The sequence below is a fragment of the Sparus aurata genome, chromosome 7, assembly GCF_900880675.1.
Source record: "Sparus aurata chromosome 7, fSpaAur1.1, whole genome shotgun sequence".
NCBI classification, from domain to species: domain Eukaryota; kingdom Metazoa; phylum Chordata; class Actinopteri; order Spariformes; family Sparidae; genus Sparus; species Sparus aurata.
The window spans coordinates 28547982-28567181 of NC_044193.1; the positions used below are offsets into that span (position 1 = coordinate 28547982).

Consider the following 19200-nt stretch of genomic DNA (forward strand, 5'->3'; position numbering starts at 1 on the left):
CTGTAATGACACCAAACATGCCCATTTTTAAAAGAGCTATATGTGAGAATTCGAGATCAAAATATTTAAATAAGCAGTACAATGATTAAGTTTGAAGTCATGTTGATGTGTTGTCAGACACATCTTTTGACTGTGTTGCACAGATGTCTACTGAAGTAAGTATGCTGACAAGCTAGCCTATTCTGCCCACAGTCCAACATGAGAGGATGAAGAAGTAGCGCCTCAAGGGCAAGAAACCATGTTTATCTGCAAAGATAGAAGTGACAGAAACAGAAGCAGAACAAAAGTTAGCCTAGCAGTGGCGTTTCCACTAATGGAAGTAGGCTCGCATGTAGCTCCTATAACAATTTTGTCCCAAGAGTTCAAAGGTAAGGATGACAAAAACTTCACCAGCTGAAGTTGTCATATCAGGCTTCTGGTAGCGTGGTTTTAAAATCGATGGCACAACAAGAATGAGCAATGGAATCAGCATATTGCTAATGAACTTAGATCAGTGTCTCTAACAAAGCCACTGTGGCTAAAGTGAAACATGTGTTTACAGAATTAGGGCATCACTAGTCCCATTAATACAATGTTTTTGTAACCTAAATGTTAATAATGTCACTTGAAGGTTAACTTCACCAATTTTACACAATAAAGAGTATCCTTTAATCCACCCTTCTTGGACATGTGACACTGTCAGGGGGAAAGGGACCCCCTAAGACTTGAATTTGACCAACATATCCTCCTTCTTAAATGACTGAATAGGTAAATTGCCAATGACCCTTCCGAAAGAAATATACCACTGTTCCCAAACCATTGCTGAGTACCAGCGACAGATGTATCTGACTTCATCATACCCTCATAGTATGTTTGGGTTTATGCAAGATAACTATTTGGTTAGGTTTAAGAAAACATTGCTGCTTGGGGTAAAATAAAAATGTTTCTACTCTAACTGTACCTATGAGATAATTCACTGGTGATCTGGACACTAACCTCAGTCTCTTGGGTGCCCTGTGCCACAGTTGACCTATATGGTCATTTTTCTGACAAGGAGGGGTTTATTGACCCAGATAACTTCGTCTGACGAGATTCTGTTTTGTCAGGTAGTAACAAGAGCTTCAGTTTATTAGCTCCCTCCAGTGGGCCTGTCACAGATAATGAAGGAGTCCTGGGAATTTTCTGCTTCAGTTGTAAATGTATTTGGTAGACCTGGAACATCTTTGCTACTCTGTTCTCTGTGGGATTCTGTAGGCACTGCTGCAAGACTGTCTAGTGCAGAGGTTGCTGTTAAAAACAACCTCCTCCCTGAACTCTGAAGAGTTTTCACATTCTCTGTATAAATTCAAGCACATTCAGTGTGGGTCTGACAGGTGAAGTACCTTGTCGCCCCTCCTGCTGACAAACCAAGGTCTGATTCTGAAATAGGGGGGTTTTGCTTGACTATGACCTCTGATGATAGTATGAACAAAGTCTTGTCTGACAACGTCTGAACTCAAGTGTTTAATTGTTCTGAAGAGCCAAACTCACACACAAGGCATAAAGCCAGCTGCCCAGAGGGGTGCGGGGGGATCATTTAATGAGGATAACCACACACAATAAGATGATCTGCAGGAATGTCTCCTGACCCTGAGAAAGTTTTAGCAGGTCAGGTGATTAAAAAGTTTTAGCAGGTCAGGTGATTAAAAAGTAGATAGCTCTATTATACAATGAAATGGATTTCTTTACTTGGGAACTAACTTGTAACTTCAAAGTAACTTGGTAATGGTTAAATACAACAGAGGTCAGATTGTCTTTCTCTATTATTGACTCAAAGTCTAAAACAAAAAGTCACGTTGTCCAGAAGAAGCCCATTGTTTCAGAAAAATGCATTGGAGTTTTTTGCTTTTAATATCTTATTGTGCTTGGAAGTGCTGGAAAGGAGAAAGTCAGGTGACCTTTGTTGTGATGGTGATAACAGAATTTTATTTTTGCTGTCATGGTAACAAATAAACATGCTAACGTTGTGAAAAAGCAGCTGTTTGGTTTGGTTTGGACATCAAAACATGGTTCAGGAACTTGACCACGCCACTCCTCTAGGGATGGGTACCTTTCACATTTGAACAGATACGGTACCGATACTCGGTACCTGCGAATCGGTAGCGGTATATATCGGTACCTGTTTTCGGTACTTTTTTGCCTATATGTGTGGTAATTACAGTTATTTTGTACATTAAAAAAATAGTCAAAACTTCTGAATTTTGAATATTTGTTTAAGTGTCTATCCATGGTCACATTATGCTTGATTTTTGATGATCTAAGTACTAATAATAATCATTGCGACAAAAAATTTACAAAGTCTGCAAATCAAGATAAACTGCAGCAGCAGTGAGCCTGCTTTCTTTTTTTCAGCAGTATAGAGATATACTCCATGAAAGAACATTATAACATATGATATTGTATAAAATAACATTTAATCATAGTAAAAAAAAGAGTAAAGTTGCAGTGGGCTACTATTATAAATACCCACCATATATAGTTTTAATTATTATTATCATCATCATCATCATCATTATTATCATCATTATTATTATTATTATTATTATTATTAGTAGTAGTAGTAGTAGTAGTAGTACTATTTTTTTGCATATTCTTGACTTTGAATGGGAGCATCTGTAACGCTGCAGTTTCTCGTTGGGCATCAATGAAGTATTTCTGATTCATATTTTATGAAGTCAGTTATTTAAACTTAAATGTAATTAAACAAGTTGACAGTATGGTATAAAGATGTCACATTTACATGTCAGGATCTGGTTATTATAGACACAAATTAAATATTTAACTGTCATGTATCATCACAGTAACAGCGTTACATACATTAGCAGTTATAAACACTTGTTAAACATTATGAAAACACATATTGTGGTTTGGTGCGGACCTGTAGACTGAAAATATAAGAAGTAGTTAATGTTTATAGTCATCAGAGAACGTAACGTTGTTTTTGGTTCGTATCTGTTTCCTGAATTAACTTATTAACTTATGGCACTTTGTAGAAGTGAGCTTTATAAAGTTCACTTCATTGACTTGTATTAGTTCACGGGGCTGAGCTGCCTCCTCCCATGGCGGCGACGTTGACGTACGGTCCAGCGCTCAATGAGGCGTCTTTGTATACTGTATATGTCTATGGTGCGACCCACAGCCGGGGAGTTTCAAAACCAGGAAACAGCTGATCACAGCCGTCAGTCCATCACTTTATCCGCGGACATCAAGATGAGCAACTGGACAGCCGCTGAGAGATCCAGGAGATGCTAGCGTCTCCTCGGTCTCTGTAGCTGTTTTCGTTGTCTGCTTGTGTCGTAGCACCAAGCTAATACCGGTTGCTACTTTCAAATTAAAAGCCCCCGCTAAGAACCCAGTTCTAAACTCCAATGGGGTACCCATCCCTACACTCCTCATTGCTGATCTGCCACCCAGGCCCAGTCAATCCACCCACCTGCGTCTCATCAAGCTAAACTCCAAAGTCTCATCAAACCACATGTGCCTCATTAACTCAACCACCTATCTGCTCTGTTTCAGTCACCTGTGAAATCTATATAGGCAAGCCTAACCACTTCTCTTCCATTCATCTCAAGTTCTTATAACCGGCAGCCCAGCCTGTGACATCGACATCCCATGGCAAGAAGATCCTCCAGAACAGGAACCCAGGCCATTCTAGCACAGGAACCATGGGGGGATGATGAAGCCACGCCAACAATGACGTGTGCCCAGTGAGACATACCCCCATTATGAGCCTCAACCTCCCTGGTTGTTAGATGGTCCAACCAATCCGCACATCACTCGAACCACCCTCTTCATCCACCAACCTTGAAACCCCTTTTTCATCTACCAACCTCGACCCCTCCTTTCCTATCCTCTCCAAAATATTCTACCAATTTAAATAAGCTAGCTTAACGTTAAAATGTGGCGTGGTCTTGTTAGTGAACACTTGGTTAAGTTGAGGAGAAGATTATAGTTTGAGTTAAAATAAGAATGTCAGTTTAGTCACGTACGTGTCTTTGTGATACCACAGTGTGTGTTCTCAGAACAGCGTGCCTTTCAGAGCAGTGGGTGTTTGTTTTCGAAATAAAGGGCTGTAGGACAAATAGGCTTTAGTTCCAATGGGACGTTTTTTTTTACTTTTGTCATTTCAGAATAATGAGCCACGAGAACAATGGCGTGGCACCTGTAAGACAACATCTGCAGATCTGCCTCCTCCACCACCGGCAGCTCAGTTATGTGACATAACACTGCCTGCAATATGCCAGTGTTCACTACCTTTCAGAAAATATGTCTCAGTTCTGTGACTGATAATGCACTTTTCTGCCAAAAGTGTGTGTGTGTGTGTGTGTGTGTGTGTGTGTGTGTGTGTGTGTGTGTGTGCTGGTCTTTGTCTATATGACATCAGCCACGGAGCAGAAGACATCCCACCAACTGGCCTCAATTACACACCCTGCCCTGTGACACCCTGCACCGGCAGTCTGACCGATGTCTTGCAGCAGAATCCAGACAGGTATAATTTCATGACACACGCTGTTTTTCGGTAATACGCCCGGCAACATAACCATCCCCGCGGACAGCTTGTTTAGTCCTCTATCCACCTCATCAATCTACATCTGGGCGCCTGGCAGCGTGTGGGATTCTTAATAGATCAGCCTCATTCTTTCACATTACCTTTACAAATGGACGATTCGTCTGGGTTTTTCCTTGCTTGTCAACTGCAAGTGGAGATTATGTGGTAGAGCTAAAAAGTTTCAGCTCATGCTCAGTCCTCCTCTGCTTCCTATTTAGCTGAATTCCTGCATAATACACATGTATGTAGCCGAGCGAAGGTTATGCCTCTCTACACAAACATCAGTTCCCGGGTAAAAATACCTCTAGTACGTGGTCATACTGTATGGGTGTCCGTATAATGTATCCCGCCAAGCTCCCCATTTATTTTTTCAAAAGGGTGCTTTTTGGATCATTGTTACCGCCTCGGCTAATAGCCCCCCTCGGTTACCATAGCAACACACAGGTAAGTGGAAAGGAGTGCTTAGTTCGCCACGCAGCATGAAGCCCGTTTCTAAAACTGTTGACCTATAAAAACATACACCCACCGACATGTGGAGGCTACCACCAGCATATATGTTTGGAATCTGTGTGTGTGTGTGTGTGTGCGTGCGTGCGTGTGTGTGTGTGTGTGTGTGTGTGTGTGTTTGTGTGTGTGTAGTATGTGTGTGTTTGATGACAGCCAATGCAGAAAAAAAAAAATCAATAACCCAGGTTTGCCTTTGTCCAAGCATTTATATTTGTGTGATTGTGTGTGTGTGTGTGTGTAGTCTCTCACAGCCTGCACCACAAGTGTAGGGATTCTTCTAAATGACAGCACATATAGAGAGGACTGTGCAGTTTGGAAAGTAAACACGTATCTGTCTCTTTCCGCCTCAGTAACATCTATCTTCCTTTTTCAATCGCACCAGCTCCCTCACCCAACTTCATCATCCTCTCCTCTCCCAGATCCCTTGCACTGTTTCTGTCTCTTTCAACATATTCCGTCCCTCTCCCTTCCGTCAAATTACTTTCCCTTACCTCGTCGACTGAGTTGTCTGTCACCCTTTCACTTTCTATCTCTCCTTTACCTCCCTTTATTCCTCCCCTCTTTTGTTTCTCCCCCTGGGCTTTGCTGTGTCTGATCTATCAGGAGCCCCAGACAGCTGTCTATTCCCTGCAGGCAGCCATCAGAGACATTGACCATATGGGAGGAATAGCGATCGCTCTCAGTTGGTCTCATATTGTTCCCTTTTTTTTCATTTTTAGCCATTTTTCCACTAAAGCACTCCTGGTATATGCATTCACTCTGGTCGCTTTCATTTCGCTCCGCTCCAAATCTTTCAGGCCGTCAAGAGCCAAACCGCTGGGCTTGTGGCGGAGAGGGGAGGAGTGTGGAGGGGACGCAGGTATTTTTGAGACAAAGCCACGGACACAACATATTGAGGCATCATTAGGGAATATTGTGACAGTTTTGCATCTCGGCTGTATTCATATATTTTTTTTTCTTTTTAAATGAAAACGTTTATCTTTAAAGGGAATCGAGGCCACCAGGTATTTTGGTGCAGGTATTTTAGGATTTTTTGTATCCATGGCAGAGAAAGATGGGGGAAAAAAAGTGTTTTGGATGAGTATAATATAAAATGTCAGCGTCAGTTGGATTTTTTTTCTGTCATTGTACATGTCAGCACAGTACGACACTGGTACAGAATATGCCACTGTGTATCGAAGGGGCAATATGTAAGATATGAGCAGAATCAAGTTTTAAACAAAAAGTGAACTAACATTACCAACACAGTATGAGGAGCACAGCATTATGGCGTCATGTTCTGTGATGTGTAGATGTCTAAACAAGCCGTGTTCATGACTTAGTCTGGTGAATGAACAAACTAATGTCAAGACAGGAAATATTTAGCACTTATTTTTCTTACTCAACAGAAAAATACAACCCTACCCCATCTGAATTTCTAGTTCCTCTCTTTCACCAACCTAAGACGGATTAGCTGACACTTCAACCAGTCGTAAAACAAACTACACAGTGCCCCCTATAGTTTTGGAGCTACCTTTGAATTCTGTCCATCTCTTACAAATTACACCGTCAAGGTGTACAGTATCTCTTTCTGCAGTACAGGAATACATTTACAGCTGCAATAATACATTTTCAAAGGATCAAATGACCACATAAAATGTTAGAGTGGTCTCTTCACTATCACCCCACTCAGCAGTTCCCCTCAGCTCTCCAGAGTGTTAATGGTGTAACAGCTCATTATTTCAGTTTTACAGCCTTCAACTTTACTCTTCTGATTCACTCTCACTGAAGTCATAATACAAATGAATACTTCTGTGGAGCATTTAACAGCTAATAAGACCATTTTTCAACACCGGTGCTGGTGTGGATTGTTTGCTTTTTCTTCAAGGAGTCTGAGACCTTTATCTTATCAGCTTTCAAATCCCCCCTTCAATATCTGATGGCAAATTCTAGGTAAGGGAGCATAACAAATACTGTGACTTCATGAAGTTGACATTTAGCTTAATGACTCTTTAATTCGTCACAGCACAACTGTAGCAAACTCACGTCACAGGATGCCACTTTGTCCTTTTCTTGATGTGTATTTATGCTATAAATCTGTTTACCTACCACAAACCCATACTCTGAGATCAGGCTTCACTGACATACAAGACGGAGGTGGTGAAACAGCTGATGTTAGAATATATATATATATATATATATATATATATATATATATATATATATATATATATACATATATATATATATATATACATATATATACATATATATATATATATATATATATATATATATCTATATATATATATATATATATACATATATATATATATGTATATATATGTATATATATGTGTATATATATATATATATATATATATATATATATATATATATATATATATATATATATATATGTCATGTATGTATATATATTGCTAAATGTATTAGCAAGATAGTCACTCATGAATGGCAGAGAGTGCCACCAAAATTTCCCAATGCTTACATGCTAGCTTGACAGCGGTGAGTAATAACAGTAGCCATATTTGTCGGTTATGCTCATTATGGTAATGTTAGCCGTTTTCTTTCATGTGAGTAGAGCTAGTTGGATACAGTTATCTATGACTGCAATCTGCTGCAGCAGCAACAGACTCATTCAGTGGCTAACGTTAGCACAAAGCACACATCTACAGCATCAAGGAGTAGCTGTCATACCAGGTAGCTTTTTCCGACTGAGGTACGTTTGTGATGGCAATTTTTGCTTTTTTATTTATGTATTTAGCAGACTTAAATTGCCAAGAGCTAGCTCTCTCCCATCTGATTTCTACAATCTTACCAGTCCCTGCTTTAGACTTCAGTGAGTTTAAATGCTGCATGTATTTTTCCTCATTCATAGCATAAGTCGATGCATAGATTGGACTGTTATCTGTACAATGCTGGAGAATGCTCCTTGTCACCGTCTTTAAGCACCATTGTCCCCCATTAATCAGAGAATAAGTCATTATAACAATCCTTCAAAGAGGGGTCTTTTTGTATGTAACCTTTCACTTATGTCACTTTTCTCATTTCTCTCCTCAAGGTGAAATCTACTAAAGGACGGAGTGGAAATATGATTAATCACATGGATCGTATGGCAGGTTTGTGATGAGTGTGAGTAATTGTCCCTGTCTTTAAGAACATTTAATTAAAAAGTGGGAGCCTAAATCTATAAATTGCTTCCATGTTGAAAACATTTGTGTGTGCATGTCTGTGCTTGACAGAGTTTGCATGGTTAAAAGGAGACATGCTAAATGCTTATAAAAAAAGTCCATTAACTAAGTTATGGCTTGAACGTTTTTTTGTTGTTTTGTTTTTATTATATTTTTGATGTCAGGTTTAACAGCTACTTTTGTATTCGCTGTGTATGTGTCTACAAGCACGGGCATCACATTCACTTTAAACTCAATGATGCCAAAATGTAAAACGCTGTATTCCCTCCCCTCTCTCCACACTCCCTTTCTGTTCTTCCCATCATCCCTTGCTGGCCCAGCACTGTGGCATTTGGGCCGACAGTGGACCATGACCGGCTGATTGTTTGGTCTGCCTGAGCATGATAAGCTTTCTAAAACATGTCAACAGTGTTACTGGCAGGGGACAGCTAGCTGCAGGACCCATAAACTGGCCCCTAGCCGACTGGACTCAGCAGCAAGTCCCGTTGAAGTTAGAGGCAGTAATTCATATACTTTACTGCCAGACAAAAAAAAAAAAACTTCACAAACCAATCAGGACTTGCTTTTGACAGATTGGAGTTTTAAATATACAAGTATTACTTTATATTCAGAGCTGCTGGTTGAGCTTAAACTCCACCAGCAATGCCAAGCAAGCTTTGGGGAGAGTAAATTATACACTTGGACAGAAACAAGAAACTCTGGTGGAAATACAAATAGTATATAAAACGCATGAGTTTAAAGTTAAGTTGTGAACACTGAAACAGCAGCAGAAGGACATTCAAAAAAGCCTCTAGTTTCTCTTAGTTCACTTTTCTGCAGAGCTTTCAATTGCTTTTCAAGGCATTCATCATGGATGGTCAGCTGCCATGGAAATCAATCGCTTGACAGTAGAAAAAATACAACTTTGGTTGAATGATTGCAGAGACAGCTGACAAGTGGGCAGTGGAAAGACTAAGATGTGGTTAAAAGCCCTGGGAAAAACGAGTTGGTGAACATTGAGTACCATAAGCCATGCTAGAAGTAAAGTGCTGGGATTGCAAGGTAGCTAGATCAGTTGAAGGGGGGGTTGCTATAGCTCAGCCGGTAGAGCAGGTCATCTAGTAATCGGAACGTCGCTGGTTCAAACCCCATCTCCGGGCTGGGCTGAGCTGAGCTGCATGTTGAAATGTCCATGACGAGATGCTGAACACCAAATACTCCTGATGTGCGGTTGGCATCTTGCATGGCGGCCTCTGCCATCAGTAAGGACCCTGCGATGAGCTGGCGACTTGTCCAGGGTGTACCCTGCCCTCGCCCAGAGACAGCTGGGATTGGCTCCAGCAACAAAAACCCTGCGACCCCATAAAAGGGATAAAGTGGTTACAGGCAATGGATGGATGGATCAGTTGGTCTAACCACCACTTGGGTCCAGAGTGAAATATATGACCTTGCGCTCGTCTCTGCCGCATTAAAATTGATTGCAGCTATTCTAGAGAACGCCGTTTCCACTGGCGTCTCAGCGTCACTCCAGAAGCAGATCTGAACTCTGTTTTGCGGAGACTCATGTTTTCAACAGAAGCGAAACGCAGCTGTCAGTCTGCACAGAGCTGATCGAGCCAGACAGGAAGTCAGACAGAAGAGCGGCACAGTGCAGTTTTGAAAATGCAACAACCTGTGCTGTCTCAAGATCTACAGCACCAAAAGGTCCAACAAATATGATCTGCCCTACTGCCTGCTGTTTTTCTCATTGCACACTGACTAAGACATTTGAATCAACTCCTTGGATTGGATTCTGAAAATGAGAGGGACAGTTCAAGAAAAAAATATAAAATAAATAGTTAACAGATTGATTGATATGAAAGTAATTATTTGCCACAGTCCTTGCAAGGTATCTCACAGTTGGCAAAGCTCCGTCTTTTGCGGGCTGTCTCTTGAAGCTGGCTTGCTTGGTTTACCACTCTAGAGGTGTAGCAGGTTGTGGCGTCAACTTGGCAGCACACAACCCCACCCGGAGCGCTTGAAACGAGGCAGCGCTTCAGCTGACTCCGTCAAAGTAAACAAAGAAATATGCTAGCCTGTCAGTCAGGGGGGCGACTCACGAACAAAACCTCGCAAAGTACCAACCACCTCCTCATGCCCCTCTAGCTCTCTGACTCGATAAACCTGCTCAGTCAAGCAGATTATTTCTGCCTGCGTTTGGAGAATGAAGCCTTAAATATCAATATTCTTGAAATCAGCGCAGCCACAAATGAAACGCCAAAAACCATATCCAATCAAATCATGTCTCTTTTTAATCCTGCAGGTAAATGAGCCGCTGTGCCGCAGTATGGCTCGATTCGGCTGATATTACTCAGCTTCTGATGCAAATTCCGCTCTTTGATGAGTGTTGCTGTGAAGAATTGTTTCCCCGCTCCCTTCATGATGAGCTCCGCAGAGTGCAGGCTGACGTGGGGGAATACCTCGTTTCCGCAGTAAAATGGGTTCAAATTTGGCTCATGACTTCTCTGACTCCTCTCTTCGCTCGTCACAGTACTGTGTGTTATCTAACGCTGCAGAGAGGCAATACAAGTAGGGTACATATTGTATTTCCCCTTTTTGCAACATGATAAAAGACTGATTTCTTCCATCCACATATAACCGAGCAGAACTCATCCCTCAATATTCAGATTTGTGTCGACTTTCGACTAAAATATTTCCGCAGGCTTCTCTCGCTCTTGTGCATCATATAATAACTGACCTCAACAACAGCAACAGCTCGGCGTGTAGTGATGCAACAGGTTGATCTGCCCTCTCACTCTCTCGTCCAACAATATAAAAGATGAGGCCATTTAATCTCACATAGCATTAGTGAGATGACTCATATCGTGTTGTTTTCCACCGTGGCCATCAATTAACACGAGAGGAGAGACGGAGCACGGGGGGGGGGACTCATTTGATTCTCACTTTGACGGCCTTTTATGTTGAGATTATTTATGTGCATAACTTATTTTGATCAATGCTTGAAAAAAGAAAGAGCAGTCGTGTCTTATTGACACATGTGACAGGATGATAGGACGTGGGGCGGGGGGAACTTACGAGAGAGTCTTCTCCAGCCGCCCCCCTGTGGAGCCGATGATTTCTCCGAGGGTACAGAAGGTCTGGCCCAGAAAGTCCTATGGGGGACAGAGGAGAGAGGGTTAGCTGAATGACAGAACCAAGAGACAGTCCAGGTTCAAGGCAGACTCTCACCGGCGGGAAAGCAACATGAATATAACCTGCTGATACCTTAAAGGAGTCTATCATCAAGCACTTGCTGTAATCTTTTCCTCCTGAGCACAGTGTCCCTTCCTAATGCTTTTCTAAATACCATTTCCGCACCAAAGTTAGCATGTGAATGCAGGTTTTCTTTTTTGACGTGGGTAAAACCGCAAATGACAGCAACTGACTCATTTCCCATTGCCAGAGGATGAGTTTGCCTTTCTGTTATTTATTTTTTTTCCTTGTGCGTCACGCTCTTTCTTCACAAAACGCACCAGGAAAACATGGAACAGGAGAAAGCAGCAGGTCTTCTACCTCATCAGACTACATCTAGGAGATATTGAAGGTGTGTTTAATCTATAAAACTTCGACACGCTGTTTTTAAGAAGCTGATGATGGAAGTTGCTAAGGGGTGAGACATCTCGCATTATCAATTAATTAATCGATTAATCACCATGATAAATGTAACCAATTAAAAATGTTTTAACCACCAATCAGAGAGAGGCACAAATACATCAAGGAATATCTTTAATCAAATCCCCATGGAGCCAAAATAGCTGTTTAGGTGTTCTTATTACATACGTCATGCTCCAGCTTCCTGGAAAATCATTAAAATGCTGATGACTCACCCTGCACTTGGGTATATTATTATTGTTTTTTTTTTCTCCAATAAATTGCTTCTTTATTTTATGATGCTGCCTTGGATGTATAAAAAGAGGAACACCTGCAGAGCGATGTGTCGCTCAGGACCAGATCCTAGCGGGTGTTTGTGTTTGGTTTAATGCACTGTAAGTGATGAGGCAAAAAGTCCACAGCCCCAGAAATGCATCCCAATGTTCACCTGCAGCTAACGTGACGCGCGTCAGACAAATAGCGAGGAGAGACGTCTTTCCTTGCGGTAACACAGAGGGGACATTTTGTATAGAAAACACCTCAACACCTAAACTGTTGAACCCTTTCTTACAGAATTTTCAATGTTTTTTTTTTTTGCGTCATGGCCTGTATGAACAGGAGAAACAATTACAGCAAGTCAAAAACAGGATTCAATCCTCCTATTTGCATCGAAGAAATGCTGAGAAAATGTGGACCTCTTCTTTAACAATGCCTTTGATGATGCAGCCACGGTGCAACTCTTAACTCTACACTCTACACTTGGTCTCTGGTGACTTATTAGCTTTTATTCCAGGACCTCTTAAACTTTTCCAACATATGAGTTCATTAGTTAGCACAGGGGTACCAGCCCAATAAAATATGAACACTAAACTAACGACTCTACACATTTCTGCCCCTTATGTGCTTTAATAAACAGGGTTAACACTAAAGTAAACAGGCTCTGTGGATAGTATGAAAGACTCCAAAATCAACAGGGATGGTAGAAGATATTAAAGTTATTAAAATTCCATGAAAGTGCTTTTTCTTCTTATTGAAGTGTCATAATAAGTTAAAAATTCAATTTAATGTTTAATCCCACCTTTTATATTAGCACACACTAAATTAGTTCAGTTCAGTTCAGTTCAGACCACTTTATCTATCCCAAATGGGCAATTTAGTTGTAGCTTTCCAGACATCAAACATAAAAAAAAATTAAATCATTACAACGATCATTCATTCAGTCAGTCAGAAAACAATTTAAGAGGCACATGGGTATGTCATAAATAAATGAATGAGTAAATAAATAAATAGGTTAAATTCTTCTAAAATTAGTTTAGGAGTTTGATGGCAGATGGGATAAAAGACTTTGCAAATCGATTAGATTTGCTCCTGGGCACATTATAGTGTCGACCAGAGGGCAACAATAAAAACTCGGTCGACATAATGTGGTCTGGTTATGAAGCCCAGGAAGTCCCAGCGAGTAGCATTGTTCAGGCGCTTGTTGACTGATTATTCTTAAAGGGGCAATACGTAGTTTTGGTGAAGAGCTTTTAATCAGAAGAGAAACATCTTCACTGACTGAAACTCAATAAAGCAACTCTATTTGTTTTCATGACTGAATAAACCGAATAAACATGACAACACAATTTTGCACTGTTTTACTTTGTTTATATGTGGCAGACCTGCCACCCTTTTAGCAACAAACTGTTTTCTGGGACCTTATTTTCCTCTGAGAACAGCTCGTTTATTCACTTGTGGAAAATCATTACCTCATTATTATTGTAAAAACTAAAATTCTGACTTTTTCATTTCTTCTTCAAAACTACATAGTGCCCCTTTAGGTAGAGTCAACTTTAACTTTCACTACTGTGACTGATTTTAGGCTGTTTTAAAGGGATATTCTGGTGTAAGTTTAATCCATGGTCTAACACACAGTGAAACTGTGTTAGACTCCCTCTCGAGAGATAAAGTTTGCAGACCGCTAGCTAACATAGTTTTAGTATCCTCAGAAACGACCACACGAAAACAGTATATTGCAGTAAATGGGTTCAAATATAAAACCGCCATCAAAAAGCCACAAATAATGCTCAGAACAGCCCCAAACTTCAGCAACATTAGAAATAAGGTCCCAGTACATATTTCGAGGCATCAAACATTTGATATCATGGCTGGATTTGTCGGAATAGATAAAGAAATCTCACCACCCAAGAAGCCTTCCTTGTTGTGGGGAAGCCCTGTGAGACGAATACCGAGTGCAGTAGAGTCCCGCAGCTCAATGATGATCATTACTGCAGGACTCTACTGCACTCGGTAATGGACTCACAGGGCTTCCCCACAACAATGAAGGCTTCTCGGGTGGTGAGATTTGTTTATCTATTCCGACAAATACGGCAACTATATCAAATGTTTGATGCCTCGAAATATGTGCTGGGACCCTGTTTCTAATGTTGCTGAAGTTTGGTGCTGTTCTGAGCATTATTTGTGGCTTTTTGATGGCGGTTTTATATTTGGACCCATTTACTGCAGTGTATTGTTGTCGTGCGGTCGTTTCTGAGGATGCTAAAACTACGTTAGCTAGTGGTCTGCAAACTTTATCTCTCGACAGGGAGTCTAACACAGCTTCACGGTGTGTTAGACCATGGCTTAAACTTACAGCAGAATATCCCTTTAAGTCAGCTTTTTCCAAAAAGATGGATCAAAATAAACACAAATTTAAAGGGTAGACAAAAATTCAGAGATTCTATGATTACTTCATTAATGTTGTAAATATTAAAATTCTCAAAAAGGCCACACTGAATGAGAAATAAATTGTTTTCCCGTTCAATCATCATTTTCATTGAGCAACAGATTCTGAAGTTTACAACCAGCCCACAAACTACAGGGAAAGACATATGGGAACATAAAAAAAGCAGGGAGATGACACAACACAATAAAACAGCACAGCACTGAGGGCAGAGCACTACGCGTTGATGTTTGTCGCGTGTGGGCGCGAGCAGGTGTAGGTGTGAGTTCCGCAAACCCGTAACGCGTGTAGCTCCCTGTAAATGTCCTGACATGCAAAATCTGCCGCATTATACCGTCTGAAACAACAACATCTGCTTTCACTTTGAAGTCGAGCTCTGAAAGTGGCTTTACCTGGGCTCATGGTAAAATGCAGACAGACAAAATGAGGCACAACACTACGGGGGAGGCTTTCTGGATGGGAGCTGTTGGTGTTCGTCCTTGGTGAAATGAGATGAAAAGAGGGGGACAAGAAAACAATAAAATTAAAGTGAATGAAACACACACACACACACACACATAAAAAGAAAATCACTCAAGTCTCCTGCGGGGATGCTGAAATGTAGTGGGAAATAAAAGGTGAAATGAATGAAGGATCTTGTGGTGCCAGCACCCATGAGGATAATACATTCAGCAAATACAGCACTCACCTTCTGCTCTCCCACAAGTTAATTTGGTAGGAAGAAAGAAAAGAGTGTCACTAGACAGGTTCACAGTATACCAAATAATAGAGTAGACAAAATAACAGACTTAATTCATGCTGAATCATTACAAGCTGTTTCAGTCATTCACTGCAAATTAGCCTCAACGGTACGAGTAGCGCTGAATACAACGTGGTACATTCGAGGGCTGATGGGAGTTGTCAGAGCTGAGTCAGAACTGTCATTTGAGTTGGACATTGTGTACTTACGTGTTTGGAAATGTTACAGCTTCTGGAGTCCACATTGTACCTGCGATAAAAAAAAAAAGGGGTGATGAAATTGGAAGAACTGTTGAATTTGCGATTTACAGCTACATGATCAGAGCCACCAGGGTTAGTCCTGACAAAAATGGAGCTGTTTGCCTTCAGATGCGCAAATTTCACTCTTTCTAGTACCTCAAAATGTATCTGGTTTCAGGAGTTTTTCAAGAACTGACTGTAAGTTTGGGACTTCTGGAGTGCTATGTGGCACTGCACCATCATCCCGGCTAATCTAACTTTTGACGGTCAGCATACACCTTAAAAAAAAACATACTCAGGATTTTTATCAAGATGAAATATCTGCGTTTATTTTTACACATTTAGAAATAAAAGAGATGTCTCACACAAGAGACCAAGGTCCGGAGAAGGCCATCCTCACCGGAAAAGCAACCAAAAAGCCAACTGTGAAGGGTAAGCTATCTGTATTTACAATTTTCGTTAGGAGGTGACCTCTAGCGGGCGTAATCATTATAATGCCCGCAAAAGGAGGAAGTCAGGTAAAGTAGTATAAAGAGTAATTATGGATTTGGAAAGCCAGGCTGGACAACCGGGTAAGACAAGCACAGGGCTTTAATGTCAGAGACGGTTTATCACATCAACTGTGTAACCAGAAGTTTGTAACTGCACTCACATAAGTAGGTAGTCATTTTAAGCCAAGCCGCAATGTTTTCCTAAACCCAACCAAAGTGAAACCACATGATGAAGGTCAGAAAGCAGCATCAGTTGTGTATTTTTGGGAACTGTGATATATATTATTTTAGGAGTCGCTAGCAATTGCTCTTTTCAGTCTTCTAGGTACGAGGATGTGTTGGATTGGAGTTTGTTGAGTTTGGCCAGCTGGGCTGAGCAACAGAAAGTCATGAAAGGAGTATGCACATTCCAAAAACATAGAATGTCTCAAATTGCCAAGTCAAGGAGAACAAGATACACTAACTGCCAGTTAAATTAAATAAATTGTTGAATTATTTTGGGTATATCGGACAGAAAGAAAGGTTCCCTTTACCTCACACTCACAATGTGAACCCACACTTCACTCAGCTTCCTTCACAATCCACCACCCTGAGGACTATGTCAGAGCTTTTATGCAGTTTAAACCTAGGTCTATAACTAAATATAACTTCAGCAGGGAAAATTAGCACTAAAAACTCTTGCTGCAAACCCGACGTTATCAAAGGTGTTGACGAAGACGGACAGATATGTATTCAAGACGAGATTAATTATTGGTGGGAAGCCCATAAAAAGTGAAATGATGAAAATATTACGTTCTTTGACCCACTTGAGTCTGAAAGCCAGTTTGTGGTGAGAGCAAAAGTAAAAACATCTATAAGATGAAGGTCACATTAAATGAGTCCCCCTCAGCGCCTAATAAACAAGTCAAATGTGAGTATTTTGTCCTTCTTCGCTTTGAAAATCTGAGACGTGCTATCCTTTCATGTTTTTTGGAATATGCTCAGTCGAATTTGGGGCTAGAACTCCACTGAGAGTCCCATTGATGAAATGCAACCTCCTTTTTCCAATTCAGGAAGTATTTCACCTACTTTTGCTGATAAATAAAACAATTCATGGAATCGCGCAACATTTGGGTACGTGTTTTTGTTTATTTGTTTCCAACCAGTTCTGGTTTGTGTATAGATTTAATAAAACGGGAACATCTGCTGTAAACTGCTATCGTTGGAGGTGCTGGTGGAGATATTTTGCAAGAACAAGTTCCACCTGCCTCTGCTGTGTTTGCTATTTGAAGCTAAACAATTTCTCTCCATTTTTCAACTCCTTTAACGTCCAGTAAGAATGATGATGTCGTGAAGTAGCGTGGGATCATGGAAGCTGTTGTAAGTAATAAGTAATGCAAACGATATTTCCTTAAATAACTTGCCAAGCACTCTTAATCATTATGTGTGTAGGAACACAAGCCGTTGTCTCTGCATCGTAAAGTGGTCTCATTTTGGCCATGATTACCTTTAACCCAAATCAACTCCTTTTTCCAGCATTTGGGACTGAAAGCCCCCATATCCTGGCCTGGCAAATTCCTCTCCTCTCCACAGAGTGGGAAGATGTTGTTTTTCTTGCAATAAACAGATCACCAGAGATCTTCTTTGTAATTTACAACGACTAAAGCACATCTGGTCTGTTCCTCTTCCTCCAAAGAAGATGAACCCCTGTTCCTCAGGTCAAACAAGGTCAAGCCTGATAGAGTTTTCTTTGGTCACACCAAAAGGAAGAAGGACTGGTTTCTAACATAGATGTGGTGATTTAAGATGTTTTTCAAATCTACGTTTCTCTTCCTCTGGAACATTCTCCAGTGGGGGAAGGCTTAATGGGGAACCTTATCTGTGTGTTCTTCTCCTCACATGTCCAACTGTTATTTACGATCGTTGTTGTTCCTGGGTCTGACATACCATTCGCCCTTTTGCAGTCTTCTGTTCTCACCCTAATTCAAATAAGTCTTAAATAACAAATAAACTACATCTCAATTTCTTAAATTTAACGGATCCCGAAATAGAGTTAAGAAGGTCATTCAACAAGATCTTTCTTATGTTATTGTGAAGCCCAAATGAAGTTTATTACTCAATAAGTTTGAGGTCAATAGAAACCCCCTCCCCTTTGTCGATGGAGGAGAGATTTGAAGATCACCATTCCTTGTGTAATACTTGTATTATTTACCAGTTAAATGTCTGATATGTTTTGTTAAAAGATAGAACTACAAGGAATATGTATAAGTCCTTGGTTCTACTGTGTATTGTATACTTTATTGTCATATGTTGTATACTTAAGTGCTTCATGTGTTAATCAGGTTATAATTCTTTCGAATGACAAATGATCATTATCATGTTGCATCTTTTCACGAAGGCAAACATTCGACTTTTAAGATGGTGAAGTTTTGGGAAGGTTTAAACACGATTTCGAAATGTTAAATACAAATAGTATAGTTAGATTAACTTTTGGGAGCCTCAACTCAGATCACAGGAGGTGTGACACTGTCAGCCAGCCCCTGCTGCAGGCCATAAAAACAGACACTCTCCCCTGCTCTCATTCTCTCTCATTCCTCACTACTTTTTCTCTCTCTTCTTCTCCGGACACGCTCTCCCCCTGTCCTCTTCTCCCCCTGCTTCTTCTCCCTCTTCTTCTTTCTTCTCTTCTTTGTTTTTCATTTTTATTTTATTTTTATTTTTAAAGTAATCTTTACTTTTATTTTTGCAACAAGCTAAGACAAGCGAATTGAATCCCTACTTTAAGTATTCACTTTTATTCAAGTTTTAATAGGACAAATTCTTTTCTTTTTGATTTTATACTGTTAAAGTATCACCGCCTGATCCAGAAGAAGTTGAATTAGTTTCAGAATCAGAACTTGACTACCACTATTTGAAACCACCAACAAAAGTCTTTTTCAAGACTGTAATCATCTGATGAAGAACGCTGCAGTCCATCGTCTGCCTCAGAAGCCGTGCAAGGAGTCTCCGTAAATAGAGCCTTTGTGTGCTCCCAGCCGAGATCAACTCTGCCCCCAGCGCTCCCAAGGCGGAAACCCGCTGGGCCTTCGGACCAAGAGTCCCTCAACAGAGTACCGGCCTTCCCTCTGGCTACTGGACCGACGCGCCGTGCCGTGG

The 19200-nt window shown here is 40.7% G+C and overlaps 1 protein-coding gene across 1 annotated transcript in view; it reads right to left on the minus strand.

Moving 5' to 3' along the window:
* Positions 1 to 19200, minus strand: part of LOC115585245 (copine-9-like) — a 97974-nt gene that overhangs the window by 46116 nt on the left and 32658 nt on the right. Inside the window, exons 5-7 of the mRNA XM_030423482.1 lie at positions 15545 to 15584; positions 15285 to 15287; positions 11320 to 11396 (exon numbers count right to left, since the gene is read on the minus strand). Coding sequence (XP_030279342.1) covers positions 11320 to 11396; positions 15285 to 15287; positions 15545 to 15584 — 120 coding nt within the window. The remainder of the gene's footprint in view (positions 1 to 11319; positions 11397 to 15284; positions 15288 to 15544; positions 15585 to 19200) is intronic.